The sequence below is a fragment of the Pelophylax lessonae genome, assembly GCF_965119305.1.
Source record: "Pelophylax lessonae genome assembly, chromosome: 2".
Taxonomy (NCBI): Eukaryota; Metazoa; Chordata; class Amphibia; order Anura; family Ranidae; genus Pelophylax; species Pelophylax lessonae.
In genome coordinates this window covers 21,819,779-21,839,247 of record NC_138769.1, presented here as the reverse complement: position 1 = coordinate 21,839,247, position 19,469 = coordinate 21,819,779, and the positions used below count along the sequence as shown (strand labels likewise).

The window sequence follows — 19,469 nt, the reverse complement described above, 5'->3', positions numbered from 1 at the left end:
CTCCCCACAGTGTAGATTGGGCGTTGTCCTCTGCAGTAGACAATGGTGGTGGTGAAGTCAGGCTGGTCGCTGAGGGTTCTGTGGCCCAACAAGTTTGATGTACAGTATAACCTGATGGATAACTGAGCAGATTGCATTGTTATACAGGGTATAATGGTCAGCACTCTTGTGTGAAACCCACAAGGGGCATTTTCTATGTGGGGTTTGTATGTTCTCTCCCACAGCCCAAAAATATATTATCAGGTAAATGGGTGTTTGATAAAACTGGTCCTAAACCATGTATGTATGTACTGTATTTGTATGACTAGGGTGAAGATATTATATTGCAAGCTCCACAAGGAGGAACTGTGGATGTACATAGAATTTAATGGGTTCTTGATACGCTGTATTAGTATTGTGCATGTAAGGAGGTGGGTGCTAGGCAGATTAACGTGGGGAACTTAGGAGCAGGTACATGGCAGTTTACTTGATTTGACATTTCGCATCCAGGTGGTTGGCTAATGATGTGGTTGGTCAATAGTCAGTAGTCCTTGATGACCATCATGACCTCAACATGCATCATTGTCCACTATTGCCCCTGAGGTCTGCCTTTGCTATGACATGAGGCACTCTCTAGAGCAGCTTCTTCCTTCAGTGTATAAATTTTAGCTTCTAGAGAACCCTTGCTACAACCAGTTCATTGGGGGTCAGTGGGAAAAATGCCCCCTTATATTGGTAGCCAGTGGGAGGGATGCCCCTTTTACAGTGGTGGAGAAAATGACCCCCTTTACACCCAGCTAAAAAGATCATTGATGTCCTGCAGCTGCCTATTCCAAGTGGTATTGGCCCTGGAATTATGCCGGCAACATCATATAGGAGGATAATCAGCCAAAACTCAAGAAACCTCTAGCAACCTTTGGAGGAACTCTAGCATTCCATGGAATGGTCACTCTATAGAATGAGTATCAACTTTTGTACAGGCTATCCTTACTTGAGTAAGACAATATAGGAGGATAATCAGCCAAAACTCAAGAAACCTCTAGCATCCTTTGGAGGAACTCTAGCATTCCATGGAACTGGAACCCTGGTTCAGAATGGCCACTCTATAGAATGAGTATCAACTTTTGTACAGGCTATCCTTACTTGAGTAAGACAATATAGGAGGATAATCAGCCAAAACTCAAGAAACCTCTAGCATCCTTTGGAGGAACTCTAGCTTTCCATGGATCCCTGGTTGAGAATGGCCACTCTAAAGAATGAGTATCCACTTTTGTACAGGCTATCCTTACTTGAGTAAGACAATCAAATACATATAAGAGGAGAAGCTCTTTAAATCTGTAGACTATTCCTTGTCTTCTGTGGTTTTCCTCCCGGCTTGTCCAGTCTCCTCTTTTCGCCCACTCACCCTATTTACGCCTCTCTGTGGGAGCTGAGCAGCTGTAAGGGGTAGCATTCCTCTCCATGACAGCCAAAGGATGGATTGCGTGTTCCCATTTCCAATATCTTTGGAGGTAATCCCACTGACATAACGCAGATCTGTGCAACGCCACAAAATTCTTCTGGGAAGAAGTCGCTGGGTCCAGAGGTCGTTTATTATCGACTACTCTGAGAAACACAACTTTGTAAAACTCCTTCATTATAGTGTCCAAAATCCACTTTGTGACGCTTGTAGCAAACTTTATTTTGTTCTGAAAATTCTGATGGGAGAATTTGTTCGGCTGCTACAGTTATTTAAATCAGATCTAAACCCTAAATGGATAAACTTATAGTTTGCTTTGTGTACTGTATATCAAAAGTTGCCATATTTGTTCACAAGATACTCCTTTTTAGCCTTTTTCCCATCTCAGTGCTGCTTATCTCAAGCAAAGCTGTGTGTAGTCACCATCAATGAAGTATTTGAAAGGGTGACAACACAGGAGCTCTAGTGGGAGACTGGAACAGAGCAGTGTCACTCTGTAACAGGAAGTGCCTGAACAAGGACCTTCATGGCAGGATCACCAGATATCATCCTAATTAATGCATTCCAGTTCCACTTGTTTTGAATGGCCCTCCACTACACTAGGGCAACACATCCATATTTTCAGCACATTGCAACACGTGGCATTAGTGTTGTGCATTGCAGACTTTTGCCTTGTTAGGGTGCGTTGGCAGCTTTTTCACACATGCATGCACTTAAAAAAATGTAAATGGGTCCTTCAAATGATATAAAACAACTTTTGAAATTACATGATCATGGCAATAAGGACTAGCTCGGGTTCGGTCCAAATTTGGTTTTGAATGAACCCGGAAGGAAGCTGTTGGTCCCACCCACTGCCACTCAATCCACTGTGGCCTTCTCTGCCCCCACAGTTATACCTACACAAAGACATGGGGATGCTTGCGATATCAGTGACCTAATATGGCTAAATGGCCATATTAGGGCAACATTGTTGACCCATGTGATCATATTAGATTAATGTCATAGACCCATGTGGCCATATTAGGTCAATGTCATAGACCCATGTGTCCATATTAAGTCAACGTCATAGACCCATGTGGCCATATTAGGTCAACGTCATAGACCAATGTATCCATATTAGGTCAACGTCATAGACCCATGTGGCCATATTAGGTCAATGTCATAGACCCATGTGGCCATATTAGGTCAGCGTCATAGACCCATGTGGCCATATTAGGTCAATGTTATAGACCCGTATGTCCATATTATGTCAATGTCATAGACCCATGTGTCCATATTAGGTCAACGTTATAGACCCATGTGTCCATACTAGGGTAACGTCATAGACCCATGTGGCCATATTAGGTCAACGTCATAGACCCATGTGGTCATATTAGGTCAATGTCATAGACCTATGTGGCCATATTAGGTCAACGTCATAGACCCATGTGTCCATATTAGGTTAACGTCATAGACCCATGTGGCCATATTAGGTCAATGTTATAGACCCATGTGGCCATATTAGGTCAACGTCATAGACCCATGTGGCCATATAAGGTCAATGTCATAGACCCATGTGGCCATATTTGGTCAACGTCAAAGACCCATGAGGCCATAATATGCAGGGGAGGACTGAGCCAGGAGGCAGGGGGGCAATTGCCCCCTGAGCCGCTCTGATGCCCCATAAAAAGGCTGCACCACTTCTGCTACAGACATGCCTAAAGGATTCCTGGTGAAGAGAAGTAAAAAGTCCCTGCCGCTGACCTACTAAGTGCGGGTTGAATACAAGGACAGAGCGCAAGCCTCTCTCCCCCCCCCCCCCAATGCATGGATGGTAAAAACTGTGTCTGAGCAGAGCCCAGTTTATTGCCCCACTGAAGACTCTCCTCCCCCTGGCCAGCCCCAACCAAGCTGTCCCAGCTTCCCCCAACTCCCTACTGCTGGTAAGGTCGGGAACCGGGATTCAGCCGGTGAGTAGAGCGAACCAGGAGCGGAGCTTCAGCCTGGAAGGAGGGTAGGGAGGAGGATAGGAGAGGGAAAGTGGGAGCGGGCCGAGTCACCGCACCATGGACCTTGGGTTTGCACTTGCCCCCTGGGCTGAAAGTTGCCTGTCTACTCCTGATAATATGTCAATGTCCTTGACCCCTTTGGCCATATTAGGTCAACATCATAGACCCATTTGGCCTTATTAGGTCAAGCTTAAGTTCATTCTCACTCTAACTTTTGAAGTTATAAGCTCTGCCGCTGTAAATTTTTGCGAACCTCAAAGTACTGGGCTTATTTGCAATGTTACTTTGGTATGTGGTCCCAAAGGTCGACACTGAACAAGGATACCGAATAATGATATCGATAATGATAGCCTATTTATATATTCTATCAATTCCCCCCCTGCAGGTTTAACCTTCATCTTCCATTTCGGCAGCGAAGAGGTTACGGGGGAATTATGGGTGGCGTAGCGTCGCCAATAACGTTTCTGTATCGCTTGTTTAGGCTGAGCTGCCAAGTATAAGAAGGAAAAATCAAGAAAAATGAAATAATAAAGGAACTCTCACAAGACGCAGGAGGTCGCGGCCAAGTTTCCACGCAGTCAGAAAGTGTCCAACCTCCCACCGACAGTACTGCTGCTGGTCTGCGTGCCAGAAATAGCCGCCCTGAGATAAAACAGAGCCCCATAGCAAGGAGGGATTGGGCCTGCAACTGCGGGAACGGCTGCCAGGACGCTCTCCGGTGGGTACGCAGGGAGAGAGGCGCTGAAAATCTGCCTCTGGAAACTTGGCTGCTCTTTAAAGTGGACTTGTCTCTTCCAGCGGACGCCATTTTGTTCTCGGATTTTCTATGATGTCGTTTTTTTACCTTTGTCCAATCCCACTCTCAACCCTTTGGTCGATAAAGTTGCCTTTACTTGCGTCGGATACACCGCGCATATGTTTAAGGGCTCAGTTCGCATTACGCGATTTGTAATTGCTGGCAGAATCTTGGCAATTCCAAAATGACTGACAAAAGCGCAACACGCAAATGCAGTGTGATTCTGCTGAGATTGTTGTGCGACAGAATCGTGTGGGAATCAAGGCAAAATGTGCATTTTAAAATTGTATCCCAAAAAGGAGAAGGAGATTTTGTTGGATGAAAAACACGCATCAGACAACCCCATAACTGACCATTTACGTATTTTTGTTGTGCGATTTAGCATCCTGTGCGTAGGGCAGCCCATTTACTTTAATGGGCTGCCCTGTGTGTGTGTTTGTTGCCCAAAAAAAACTCCTATTACTTGGATTTTTAAAGGCACGTTTTGCTGCGGTTGCCACGGATTTCTGTCGCGCGACAATCACGGCAGAATCGCACCGCGTTTGAGGTGCCAATAGGAATAATGGAAACTGAACAAACTTTGCACGTTTTGTCCGCAATTCCAAATTGCGTAATGTGAGAGGGGCCAAAGTCAATGAGTTGCCCTAAGCTTGACACGCAAAATCTCGAGAAAATCACGTAACAATCTCATGGACTCTATTGGTGATATCTCTCTGTGCCTGCTGTGCCCATTATGAGGGGTTCCCACCATCCCTGTGTTGAGTTCCGTGGTCTGTACACCCTCTGTGCCCATAATGGGGGGTTCTCACCATCCCTGTGCAGAGTTCCCGGGTCTGTACACCTGCTGTGCCCATTATGAGGGGTTCCCACCATCCCTGTGTTGAGTTCCGTGGTCTGTACACCCTCTGTGCCCATAAAGGGGGGTTCTCACCATCCCTGTGCGGAGTTTCCGGGTCTGTACACCTGCTGTGCCCATTATGAGGGGTTTCGACCATCCCTGTGCTGAGTTCCCCGCTCTGTACACCTGCTGTGCCCATTATGAGGGGTTCCCACCATCCCTGCACTGAGTTCCCGGGGCTGTACACTTGCGGTGCCCATTATGAGGGGTTCCCACCATCCCTGTGCTGAGTTCCCAGGTCTGTTCACCTGCCATGCCCATTATGAGGGGTTTCGACCATCCCTGTGCTGAGTTCCCAGGTCTGCTGACATGCTGTGCCCATCATGAGGGGTTCCCACCATCCCTGTGCTGAGTTCCCAGGTGGGCACACCTGCTGTGCCCATCATGAGGGGTTCCCACCATCCCTGTGCTGAGTTCCCAGGTGGGTACACCTGCTGTGCCCATTATGAGGGGTTTCCACCATCCCTGTGCTGAGTACATGGGTCTGTACACCCGCTGTGCCAATCATGAGGGGTTCCCGCCATCCCTGTGCTTAGTCTGCACACCTGCTGTGCCCATTATGAGGGGTTCCCACCATCCCTGTGCTTAGTTCCCGGGTCAGCAAACCTGCTGTACCCATTAATGGGGTTCACCCGCTGTGTCCATTATGAGGGGTCCCCACCATCCCTGTGCTGTGTTCCTGGGTCAGTTCACCTGCTGTGCCCATTATGAGGGGTTCACCTGCTGTGCCCATTATGAGGGGTCCCCACATCCCTGTGCTGAGTTCCTAGATCTGTACACCTGCTGTGCTCATTATGAGAGGTCCCCACCAACCTTATGCTGAGTTCCTGGGTCTGTACACCTGCTGTGCCCATTATGAGGGGTTCCCACCATCCCTGTGCTGAGTTCCCGGGTCAGTACACTAAAAACACAATATAACTTTCATCATAGAATAGAATAAAATAATAGCATATTTATTAATAAAAATAATAATAATGATGATGATGATGATGATGATAATATATCATTATAATAAAATAATATTAAATAAAATAGAAATGAAAGAAAAGAATAGAATATTTAATAATATATATATAATAATAAATTAATAATAGATACAACAGAATACAATAAAATAACAGAATATTTAATAATAATTTAATATAATATAAATTTAATGTATAATAAAAAAATAATAAATAAAATAGAATACAATAAAATAATTGAATATTTAACAATAATAATAATAATAATAATAAAATAAAATAAAGAACTTTGTTCTATTTTTCATGCGTCACATTGTAACACAGGGCATGATACATTTTAAGGAAAAGCGATTTGTAATGCAATGGTGTGTATGGGCCCCCCTGTGGCCCCCATGGCCTTCTCTGCTTTTGCAGGCCTTGTTAATTTCACTCTGCTAATGACTCCCCCCCTGAGACTGATTTACTGGCCTGTCTGAGGCCGGATCGGGGGAGGGGGGGGGAAGGAGAAAGGGGGCCCAGGGGGTCAGGGGCCATCCAAACCCCCACTCACAGGAAATTGTTATTTTAACCTGGTGGGATGGGTATTAAGATCTCCAAACAGCTGGGCCCGGCTCCATTATGAACATGGCATAAAGGGGACTTTTATCCACCCAAAGTAGGTCTTGTGGACCCTCAGCCTCCTCGGCTCCGGGCCCCGCGTCCAGGCACTTTCAAAGCTTTCTCCGGCAGGATTTGTGTACAAACTTGCAGAAGGGTATTTTTTTCTTTTTTGTTTTAGCTGAAGATTTTTGATAGTAGAATATGACAAGAAAAAAAAAAGGGAATTTTTGAACGAGAGTTTTTAGGTAATTTGAGTTTTATTAAGAAGAATCAGAAAAGGGGTTTTGAGGACGTTTTTGATTGGTTGGGATTTATTTTTTTATTTTTTAAAAAACAGATTTGAACTTTTAAATGTTTTCGGGAAATAGTCCTAGGAAGGTTAATGGGATTTATTTTAGGATTTGAAGCTGGAATCATCTGTAGCATGGTGGATGTGAATGCTGGGAGTTGTAGTTCCACTGCAAATAAAAAGTATTTAGTATAATAATAGTGTGTGACTGTGGGGGGACATTAGATTCTAAGATCCTCTGGTGCAGGGATTGATGTGACTGGCTCAGTGTTCGCTGTACAGCACTGCGGTATATGTCAGAGCTATAGTAATGTATAATAATAATAGTGTGTTACTGTGATAGAACATTAGAGTGTAAGCTCCTCTGTTACAGAGACTGATGCGACTGGCTCAGTGTTCTCTGTATAGCACTGCGGTATATGTCAGAGCTACATAAATTTATAATAACAATAGTGTGACTGTGGGGGGACATTAGAGCGTAAGCTCCTCTGGTTCAGAGACTGATGTGACTGGCTCAGTGTTCCCTGTACAGCACTGCGGTATATTTCAGAGCTATAGTAATGTATAATAATAATAGTGTGTTACTGTGGTAGAACATTAGAGTGTAAGCTCCTCTGTTACAGAGACTGATGTGACTGGCTCAGTGATCTCTGTACAGCACTGCGGTATATGTCAGAGCTATATAAATGTATAATAATAATAATAGTGTGTTACTGTGGTGGAACATTAGAGTGTAAGCTCCTCTGGTACAGAGACTGATGTGACTGTGGGGGGAGGGGACATTAGAGTGTAAGCTCCTCTGGTACAGAGACTGATGTGACTGGCTCAGTGTTTTCTGTACAGCACTGCGGTATATGTCAGAGCTGTATCAATGTAAAATAATAGCGTGTGACTATAGTGGGGACATTAGATTGTAAGCTCTTCTGGTACAGAGACCGATGTGACTGGCTCAGTGTTCTCTGTACAGTGCTGCGGTATATGTCAGAGTTATATCAATGTAAAATAATAGAGTGTGATTGTGGTGGAACATTAGAGTGTAAGCTCCTCTGGTACAGAGACTGGTGTGACTGGTTCAGTGTTCCCTGTACAGCTCCATGGATTATGTTGGCGATATATAAAATAACTAATATTTCATCCATAGATGATGGATGTATGATGGAAGTCTGGCAGTGTGTAGTTCTGGCTCTCACAATATCGGTGGACATGGTCTCTGATGGATCTGCTCTTTTTTTCCTCTACAGGTGAGCACGCCAGGTGAAGTGGAGCTCGCTGTGGATGAGATCGCAGTACAGCGCTACTGTATATGGAATCACCATGTTACCAAGAATTCCAGAACTCTGCGCGGTTTGCTGCTGGTTACTCTCCATCGTCTGCTGTCTGGATCAGCCCTGTGAGTGTCTTTATATACTATACAAGTCTATATGTGATCTGCCCTGTGAGTGTCTTCATATAACATACAAGTCTATATGTGATCTGCCCTGTGAGTGTCTTCATATAACATACAAGTCTATATGTGATCTGCCCTGTGAGTGTCTTCATATACTATACAAGTATATATGTGATCCGCCCTGTGAGTGTCTTCATATACTATACAAGTATATATGTGATCCGCCCTGTGAGTGTCTTCATATACTATACAAGTATATATGTGATCCGCCCTGTGAGTGTCTTCATATACTATATATGTCTATATGTGATCCGCCCTGTGAGTGTCTTCATATAACATACAAGTCTATATGTGATCAGCCCTGTGAGTGTCTTCATATAACATACAAGTCTATATGTGATCAGCCCTGTGAGTGTCTTCATATAACATACAAGTCTATATGGGATCAGCCCTGTGAGTGTCTTCATATACTATACAAGTATATATGTGATCCGCCCTGTGAGTGTCTTCATATAACATACAAGTCTATATGGGATCAGCCCTGTGAGTGTCTTCATATACTATACAAGTCTATATGTGATCTGCCCTGTGAGTGTCTTCATATAACATACAAGTCTATATGGGATCAGCCCTGTGAGTGTCTTCATATAACATACAAGTCTATATGTGATCAGGATGGAGTATGGGGATTGTTCTAAGTTATGCTGAATGAGATCCGTATAAAGCCGCATCGGGAGGGATGGAGGAAGGATGTTGTCTGATGCTGTATGCAGCAATGTTACACATTATAGAAGTATGGCACAGTGTAGCAGTGAGACACGGTGAAGTAACCTGGCAAATTGTAGAGCCTGAAGTGAGTGCAGCCACTTGACACAGTGTGGCAATGTGAGTGTAGAGGTCTGGCACAGTGTAGTAATCTGAGTGAGTGTAGAGGTCTGGCACAGTGTAGTAATCTGAGAGAGTGTAGTGGTCTGGCACGGTGTAGGATTGTGAGCGAGTGTAGTGGTCTGGCACAGTGGAGCAATCTGAGTGAGTGTAGTAGTCTGGCACAGTGTAGTAATCTGAGTGAGTCTAGTAGTCTGGCACAGTGTAGCAATCTGAGTGAGTGTAGAGGTCTGGCGCAGTGGAACAATCTGAGTGAGTGTAGAGGTCTGGCACAGTGTAGCAATGTGAGTGAGTGTAGTGGTCTGGCACAGTGTAACAATCTGAGTGAGTCTAGTAGTCTGGCACAGTGGAACAATCTGAGTGAGTGTAGTAGTCTGGCGCAGTGGAACAATCTGAGTGAGTGTAGTGGTCTGGCACAGTGTGGCAATGTCAGTGAGTGTAGTGGTCTGGCACAGTGTAGTAATCTGAGAGAGTGTAGTGGTCTGGCACGGTGTAGGATTGTGAGCGAGTGTAGTGGTCTGGCACAGTGTAGCAATCTGAGTGAGTGTAGTGGTCTGGCACAGTGTAGCAATCTGAGTGAGTGTAGTGGTCTGGCACAGTGTAACAATCTGAGTGAGTGTAGTAGTCTGGCACAGTGGAACAATCTGAGTGAGTCTAGTAGTCTGGCGCAGTGGAACAATCTGAGTGAGTGTAGAGGTCTGGCACAGTGTGGCAATGTCAGTGAGTGTAGTGGTCTGGCACAGTGTGGCAATGTCAGTGAGTGTAGAGGTCTGGCGCAGTGTGGCAATGTCAGTGAGTGTAGTGGTCTGGCACAGTGTGGCAATGTCAGTGAGTGTAGAGGTCTGGCGCAGTGTAACAATGTCAGTGAGTGTAGAGGTCTGGCGCAGTGTAACAATGTCAGTGAGTGTAGAGGTCTGGCGCAGTGTGGCAATGTCAGTGAGTGTAGTAGTCTGGCACAGTGGAACAATCTGAGTAAGTGTAGAGGTCTGGCACAGTGTGGCAATGTCAGTGAGTGTAGTGGTCTGGCACAGTGTGGCAATGTCAGTGAGTGTAGTGGTCTGGCATGGTGTAGCAATGTGAGTTTCATAATTTGTAGCAGATTTCTGATCCTGGTTGAGGATTGGTCAGGGGATTATTTTGGTCGGTGCGGAGTTTAGACTTGGAGGCGATTGTCCCGGCGGGCAGGGAGGAGGTTAATGTATGGCTGGAGATGTGCCAGGCTGTGCCCGGGGAGCTGGCTGCCAATCTTGTTTATGTTGGAGAGGTGAGAACATCAGCGCACTGGATGTGATGCATGACGTGTCACGTAGCTTCTCTCCTGGCCCAGAGCTCACACATCGTCATCCCCCGGGAATGCTGATCCCAGTAGGTGTTGCAAGTCATGTGTAGTGAGAAATTGGGAGTTTGCCTTAAAGGTGAATTCCAGGTATGGATATTATTACATAGTTACATTGGTAAAGCTTGGACCAACATACAGTAACTATGTATCTACCATGCCTGTGGGATCCCTCTAGAACAGGATTCCTCAACCAGGGTTCCATGCAGGGCTGGCTCAAGACATTGTGCTGCCTGGGTCCAGGAATGAAATGCTGCCCCAGCTCCCCCCCCCCCAAAAAAAAAATCACGCCCACCAAAAGGCCCCCACGTCCATTATTTTATATCATGATTAAACTAAAATTACATTTATGAGGAAGTAAGATTTACACGCAACAGCACCTTGTCTATATGCACATCTTTTAGGGGCTGCATTGTGGGGGGTGAAGGGTTGTCTAAAAGGGCTGCTTTGTGGGTTATAGGCAGGCCCAGGACAAGGGGTGGGCAGGAGGGATAGTTGCCCTGGAATCGTTTTTCATAGATAGAATAGCTGACCATGTCAGGGTGGGATATGGATCCAGGAAGTGAATGGATGAAACCACAGACCAGGATGGAACATCAAAAGTAAGAATGAAGAGATGGTCCAAAAGGTGTCTCCGACACAGGTCCCTGTATAGGATGCCTGGCTGTGTTACCTGAATAGATCAGTTGACAATCTATAGGTAGGTGTCTAAATATGAATCCTTAAGAAGGCCAGCATAAAGGAGGCACTAGTAGATCATGATTTAACTCTGAATAGTAGTGACAATCCAAGCCTGCAGACCAGGGGTTCTGTGAACGCCAATGAAACTGACAACCATCTGGGTCAGGAGGAGCCATGGTCGCTGGATCACCTTGTCCCGGCACTGGTTATAGGGACAAAAAAAAAAAAACAGCAATACCTTTAATAAAACGTAGAAATGATTATATATACATCCACCAAACACCCGCTGTCTGTCCTCCTGTGTCTGCAGTGCCCACCGCCCTAGAAGATCCAGCCTGCCCTGTGTGAGATGGAGTGCGCTGATGTCTGGCGTCATTGCACACCACAATCACGTGAGGAACGTTCCCCCGAGGGAGACCCTCCACCTTCTCATACTCATCATTGTGCACTACGGGCAGTAGTAGGAAATGGGGAAATGTCACCCATAACGTGCCACAAACTAATGACACACAAAACTGCTGGAAAAATAATCTTGGGCGTCAATTTGCTGCCCCTCTCAAAGTTCTGCCTTGGTCCAATGGACCCAGCGGGACCCATTGTAGGGATGGCCCTGGTTCAATGGAACCCTGGGGTTCCTCCAGAGTTTGCTAGGGGTTCCTTGAGCAATGAGCAATTGCTACTTCTGAGTAGGGATGATCGAACTTTTGAAAAGTTCGGTTCGACCAGAACACCCGAACTTCCCGAAAGTTCGGCCCGGATTTCAGAACCCCGTTGAAATCAATGGGACCCGAACTTCTGTAATCAAAAAACACCATTTTGAAGCCCTAAAACCCAATAAATGCCCCTAAAAAGTGCCTAGGGTTCTGAGTCATGCCCCAGGGACTATTAATCACACAAAAAAAAGTTCTTAAAAATTGTCGTTTTTGATAGAGAGCCAATTATTGAAAAAAATATTGAAAAAAAAATAATTCAATTTCTTTGGATTTAGTGTCTGGGGGGTCTAAAAAGTTTACCTGTGAAGTTTCAGCTCTGTAGCATGTCCAGAACCAGAAAAAAAAAAGATAATTTGTATTAGAATTGCAGTAGAGCAGGCATAGGGCTCCGCTATTTTCACACCTGGCCGTTTTTGTTTCAGGCGTTTATTGGGCTTTTTTGTGGACGTCTTTGGAGGCAGGCATGACATCTGAACTTCTGTGTAGGGGTATATATACACACACACACGTATGTATATATACACATACACACATATAGGTGTGAAAGTAGCAGAACCCTATGCCTGCGCTAATGAAATTATTTGCAGGCATAGGGCTCCGCTCCTATCACACCTATATATGTGTATGTGTATAAATACATATATGTGTGTGTATATATACCCCTATACAGAAGTTCAGATGTTATGCCTGCCTCCAAAGACGCCTAAAAAATGCCCAAAAAAAAAACGCCTGCAACAACACACCTGGGCGTTTTTGTTGCAGGCGTTTTTTTGGCCATTTTTTGGGTCTCCACTAGCTTCTGGGTTCTGTGCCGCGTGAACGTCCAACCTTAGATGGTTGCCACCACAACAGGTGTCCCCGCTAGATGATTTCCCCTCACCTTCTTTTTTGGTGACAACCCTAACATTTTTTTTATTTCCCAAGGCAGGAATACAGTACATTCCTTTAAAATTTATCTGATATTCATGGCTGTGCATAATGACATCCAGATCTCTACTATCGGTTGTCCAGGAAGCTCTCAGTCGCTGATAGCTGGACGTGTTCCTCCAGCACTGGTGACGTCATTGAGGTGGAGCAGACATGACAGGGGATAGTCATCATAGAGGACTCTGGAGGATAGAGGAGGTCTGTGTTATACAATGCCAGGAACATGTGGAAGACATTGAGGGAAATTAGATGCAGTTGTTGGGATGAGCCATTTGCTCAAGGCCTCTTCACTCATGTCTGTGTCCTGCAGGCTCCATTTAATGATATCAGGGGGGTTAGAGGGCCCAGACAGCTGCAATTGGAGCTGCAGCCATAAACTTCGCAGGATTACACCTAAAAATCTCCCTTCTTAATTGCTCTTTTTACATACCATTGCTGGTGGGAAGTCATCTTGTCTTCTCCTTGGATGGAGACGCGGTGACGAATATTTGGCCATTTAAATAGTAGACCAAGAACTCTATAGAATGTACCTCCAAAGGTGGTGATAATGGGTCAGAGAGGAGTGACGGTGGTTCCCTTCATCTCTTTCCCTGTACATTTACTGAATATCTTGTCTTGCTTCTTCCCAGCACCCCCCCCTATAAATCCCAAATCTGGTGCTGATGAAGGCCAAAAGGCCCAAGCAGTGCCGCAAGGAGCTCATCTAGAGCCCAGGGTAAACATGCCAAACTGCGCCCCCCCAAGATGTATGAACATATACAGTATGTGTCAGCATGCTTGCCCCCTAAGCATACATTCCCCCTTCTCCCAGGACAAATCCACCTCCTGCTGAAATCCCCCCTCCCAGCACAAATCTTGCCCCCCCCCATCACCCTTCCCAGCTGAAATCCTCTCCCACTTCAAATCTCCCCCCCCCCCCCCCCAAAAAAAAAAAAAATGAAAAATTCACTCCTCCTAGCATAATTCTTCTACCCCTCTAATTTCCCCTCCAAGTCCACATTCCCCCTCCCAGCACAAATCCCCCCTCACAAATATCAAATATGCCCTGATCATCCCTACTAGCACCAATCCCCCCCCCCAAAAAAAAAATTCCCCTCCTAGCACCAATTCCCATCCCCCCTCAACCATATCACCTCTTCTTGCACAAACACCCCTAATCCCTCCTTCTAGCACAAATCCTCTTCCCCCATCCCCCTTCCCAACACAAATACCTCCAAGTCACCTTTCCTAGCAACACCCCCGTAAACTTTCCCCTCCTAGAACAATTCTTACCCCCTGCTGCCTCCCAAATTTCCCCATCGAACACAAATCCCTTGCCCAATCCTCTCATGGTGACCCCCCCACCTCATATGATACCACAGTGCTCAGGGCAGCTGCCCCTCCTGCCCAACCCTTGCCCCGGCCCTGGGCCCAAGATAGTTGTATTTATAGGATACATGCTCTATCTTTAGGCAGTGCTGTATTTTGGCCTAGGCCAACAAGGCCCAGGCCTAGGGCAGCACTTTGCAGGGGGCAGCAAAAAAGCCGCCCCCCTCCACCTGAGACTATTGGCCACTGATTGCTACAGCCGCCTCTCTCACCCTATCTCTCTCTCTCTCATCCCCTATCTCTCTCTCACCCCCCCCTTTCTCATCCTTCTCTCTCTCTCTTATCCCCCTCTCTCTCTCCTTCAATTTTGGAGGGAGTCTCATCCGTTAAAAAAAAAAGGAATGAGGAAAATTGACATGGGGGGGGGGGGGGCGCCCAATTTGCCTAGGGCAGCACAAAACCAAAATACACCACTGTCTTTAGGATGTATCCAGTCTATAAACCAGAGGCTCTGGATGGTACCTAGGGATGGGCCGAACACCCCCCCCCCTCCCCCCCCATGTTCAGTTTGCAGCAGAACTCCAGAACAGGGGAAAAGTTCAAACCCGAACCGCGAACCCCATTGAAGTATATGGGAGCCGAACAGGAATAATCAAAAGTGCCCATTTTGAAGGCTTATATGCAAGCAATTGGCCATAAATGGGGTATGGGGGTCCGGGTACTGCCCTGGGGGACATTTATCAATAGCAATTGTTTTTTTAAAACAATAGTTTTTTTTTCAGGAGCATTGATTTTAATTATGCCTAAAGTGCAAAATTAAAATTCCTTTAAATATAGTGCCTGGGGAGTCCCCTTAATGTGCCTGTAAAGTGGTGCATCTGTACTATGCATAAATATGTTACAGCAAAAATGACATTTGTAAAGAAAAAAAAAACGAGTCAAATGCCATTTATAATGACTCGCGCTTACAATTGCCAACACCCGGCTATAAAAAAAAAAATAAGGAAAAACCCGGCATGGCTCCCCCCCACAGTCCATACCAGGCCCTTCGGGTTTGGTATGGATTTTAAGGGGAAACCCTTAACAAAAAATAATATTTTTTATGCATACTTGTATATTAAACACAATATGTTTATTGCACGTTGTACTTTAATGTATGACACTTTATATGTATTCCTATGTAAATCCCTTTATACACGAGGTACACTTATTTGAGCGCGGCACTTTTCCTTTTTTTTATATTATCACACAATAACAGTTGTGTTGTAGTGTCAGCAGCTGTTTTTTTTTTCTTTTTTTTGAGAGTAGCGCAGTAATTTATATACAATTTTTACTTCTATTTTGCTTATTTGTATTGAAATTGCTTGTAAAAAAAAAATTATGTATTTACCAAGAAAAACATACAATTTTTTTCTAGTCAAAAGCATAGAAGGGATTGTGCATGCAACAAATATATACAATGTATAAATATATATAAAGTAATAAATCTAATTTATTAACATTGATACATTGAAACATGTACACTACTAGAAAACAACACTTCCTAAGTATCTAAAATTTGTAGCAGAAAAAAAGAAATAAAGTGTTTCTTTTAGACTGCTGTTTATCATTGGTGAAAGTGAAACTCCAGCCAAAAAATATATTCTTCTATTACTTTCTTTTTCTCCTTTGAGGTTTGCCAATGAAGACACGGGCCTCAACCTTTCCAAAGAAAAAACATTTGGCTGGTGTTCCCCTTTAACAAAAGTGTTGCCCTATTGTAATGCCCCCTCTTCTGACTCTCTTTGTCTCCTTTCAGCTCGGGCCCCTCAGTTCCTGGTCCAGCCTCTCTCAACATTCCAGAAGTATGGCGGCTCGGTAACGCTCACCTGCGTGGTGGACCCGGCCAACGCCACGATCTCCTGGAGACTGAATGGTGTGCAGCTTGGAGATGTCCCAGGGGTCCTGGTGTCTGGAGGAACCCTGGTCATCGCTAGCCTGAATAATGATACTGCTGGGAGGTATCAGTGCATCGCCCAGACCCCAGCCGGAGCCATGGCGAGCGTGCCGGCTATCGTCGCCTTGGCCAGTAAGTACCTTTTATTGATGATTGTATGAATATGAAGGACTGGTTAAAGTATATATTTAGCTACATTTTCATTCTTGGTTTTGAATGGAGTGAGAAAGGGTTAGAGCCCACCAAGGGCCCGTGGCTGAGAGATAACTGCCATTAAACATTAGATTCCAAACCTTATCTTGCCAACCATTGGGTCTTCTTAGGTGCAGTAAAGACTTACTTGACTTACATTAAATATATGGAGCTCTCATCTATTTTATACTCGCCAAGGTGACAGAGAGCTGCCATTGAATGTTGGATTCCAAACCTTATCTTGCCCACCATTTAATGCTCTACCAACATGTCCTTTGTTGGGTGCCGTTTTCCTGGTATCTGGCAACTCACAGGGAGTATCAGCAATGCTGCCAGAATCTAAGCAGGGGGAGTTGTGCCTCCCCAAATGTTTTGACTTTATCTTTTGACTTCTTCCCATGTGCAATAAATATTTACTGGACCCACATTAGGTCTGTGGAGCTCTCATCCCTTTTATACTCTCCTAGACTATACACCAGGGGCCCAGGTTGAAAGATAACTGCCATTAAACGTTAGATTCCAAACCCTATCTTGCAAACCTTTGGGTCTTCTTATGTGCAGTAAAGATGAAGGGGGAGTTGTGACCCCCAGAGCATGTTGGCTTTATCTTTTGACTTCTTTTCATGTGCAATAAAGACTTACTGGATATACATTGGGTCTCTGGAGCTCTCATCCCTTTTATACTCTACTAGACTATACACTAGGGGACCCGGCTGAGCGATAACTGCCATTAAATGCTTGATTCCAATGCTTATTTTGCCCACCATTGGATGCAATGCTCTACCAAGATGCCCTTTGTTGGGTACCATTTTCCTGGTATCTTGGAAGCATCAGCAATGTTGCCAGAATCCAGGCCCTGATGAAGTGGTGACCCCCAAAACATGTTGACTTTATCTTTTGACTTCTTCTCATGTGCAATAAATACTTACTGGCCTTACATTAGGTCTGTGTAGCTCTCATCCCTTTTTTACTCTCCTAGACTACACAGGGGTCTCTGCTGGGCAATAACTGCCCTTAAATGTTGGATTCCAAACCTTATCTTGCCAACCATTGGGCCTTCTCATGTGCTGTAAAGACTTACTGGACTTACATTAGATACATAAAGTTCTCATCTCTTTTATACCCTCCTAGACTATTCCGGGGGCCCCAAAGAACTGCCATTAAATGTTGGATTCTAAACTCTATCTTGGCCACTATTGGGTCCAATGCTCTACCAACATGTCCTTTGTTGGGTGCCCCTTTCCTGACATCTGGGCAACTCACAGGGAGTATCAGCAATGCTCCCAGAATCTAAGCCCTAAAGAAGGGGGAGTTGTGAACCCCAGAATGCATTGGCTTATCTTTTGACTTCTTCTCATATGCAATAAAGGCTTACTGTACTTACATTAGGTCTTTGGAATATATACTATATACTCTTATATACTCTACTAGACTATACACCAGGGGCCCCAGGTTGAGAGATAACAGACATTAAATTTTGGATTCCAAACCTTATCTTGCCAACCATTGGGTCCAACGTTCAACTAACACGCCCTTTGTTGGGTGCCCTTTTCCTGGCATCAGCAATTACCACCAACTGCCCTCTTTCAAACAAAAACATAACCAGTTGAAAATCACTTCTTCATCATTGTGTGTTGTGAATCTTCACCAACCGGCTTTGTTTTAGGCAATCCCTGTTGGTTTTTATGGTTGGGTTGTATTAATGTGTGGTAAAACTGCAACCAGTGTACTTAGTGCGTTGTGTTGGCTGTTCACTAAGAATGGCACGCCAGCACGCGCATATGCTAGCCGAAAATGCTACAGTTCTGGGTATTTTTTGCAGTTCAATAAAAATGAACAGGTTTCCCCAAACTTAGTTCGACATATTGCACAAAATATGAATTAACGCTCACAGACAGGTACAAAGAGCCTTTATTAAGTGTAGTAACGCAAACTAGGGCTCTAAGTGTGTGCATAAAAGTGTGTCTTTGCAGTGCTAGGTAGGTGCCTGGACATGCATCAATCTGCATTTCTTCTGACGTGCGTTAATGACATGCGTTTCCAATGTGTTTTTGAACAAAGGATTTGGAGTGTATAGCGTTAGCAACCATTGACCAAGGCATGCTGATACCTGTTGCCAACGCATCAAAACGTATGTTATATGGCGTCCAAATCTTTGCTTCTGATTTCTTTGTAGGAAAAGGGAGCATTTCTGCAGCACTGAGATGGGAGCAGACTCTATTTTTTTTTTTTTTTATGGGGAACCCAGACACATGCGTTTTAGCACATTTTATCGTAACAGTGTAAATGGGGGCCCCAAATGTCCTTAGTATAATTCTGTTTTAATTTCCACATAGATCAAAAAGTCATTGCGGTGATCTATGAGACACATTATCGGGCCAAGGGGGGGTCACCAGGAATGGGGGGTCGACGTCAGCAGTGACCTAGGAATGTGGTTTAATGGGTTAGAGTGCAGCTGCCGGACCCTCACTGGCCTTCTGTGTGCAACAACAATACTTAACACAGGTGAGCATACCATACAGTCCCCACCCCCCCTGGGATGGAAGGGGGTAGGTAGCCCCCCTACTGTCATTAATCCCTAAGAGTTTTGGGACTGGGCCAGTGCAGGAGAGAGGGATAGAGTTTCTGAAAACACATTCCTGAGCAGAATGGGACCAGTGTTATGCTTGTGAATTGATAAATGAGCATGCAGGGGGAGAGTGGGGGGAGGGGAAGAGTAATGAGAGATATGATTGCTCTGCCATGGCGTCCAATTCCCACTAACCCCTTCACTGCCAGCCTGCGCCAAGCCAGCCTGACATGCACCACCTATCATATATACACTGATATATTTATTTACTCTGAACTCTAAACTATCCACATGTACCAGAAGAACTTACACTCTAATGCCCCCCCCCCCCCACAGTCTTATTAATAAACATTTATATACATCTGACATATACCGCAGTGTTGTACAGAGAACACAGGGCCAGTCACATTAGTCTCTGTACCAGAGGAGCTTACAATCTAATGTCTCTACACCAGAGTGGTTGTGTGTGCTGCAGCTCTCCCTCTCCAGACACCAGGGGGCCAGGTGAGTTACCTGGCCCCAGTAAGGATGGGAGATTCTGGGAATGACCGGGGCCTGAGG

General features: G+C 45.0%; 1 protein-coding gene across 2 annotated transcripts in view; it reads left to right on the top strand.

Moving 5' to 3' along the window:
* Positions 1-19,469, top strand: part of BOC (BOC cell adhesion associated, oncogene regulated) — a 136,158-nt gene that overhangs the window by 52,280 nt on the left and 64,409 nt on the right. For both annotated transcript variants that reach the window (XM_082245049.1, XM_082245050.1), the window contains exons 2-3: positions 8,216-8,364; positions 16,010-16,279. In XM_082245049.1, coding sequence (XP_082101175.1) covers positions 8,250-8,364; positions 16,010-16,279 — 385 coding nt within the window. In that variant the 5' untranslated portion in view covers positions 8,216-8,249. The remainder of the gene's footprint in view (positions 1-8,215; positions 8,365-16,009; positions 16,280-19,469) is intronic.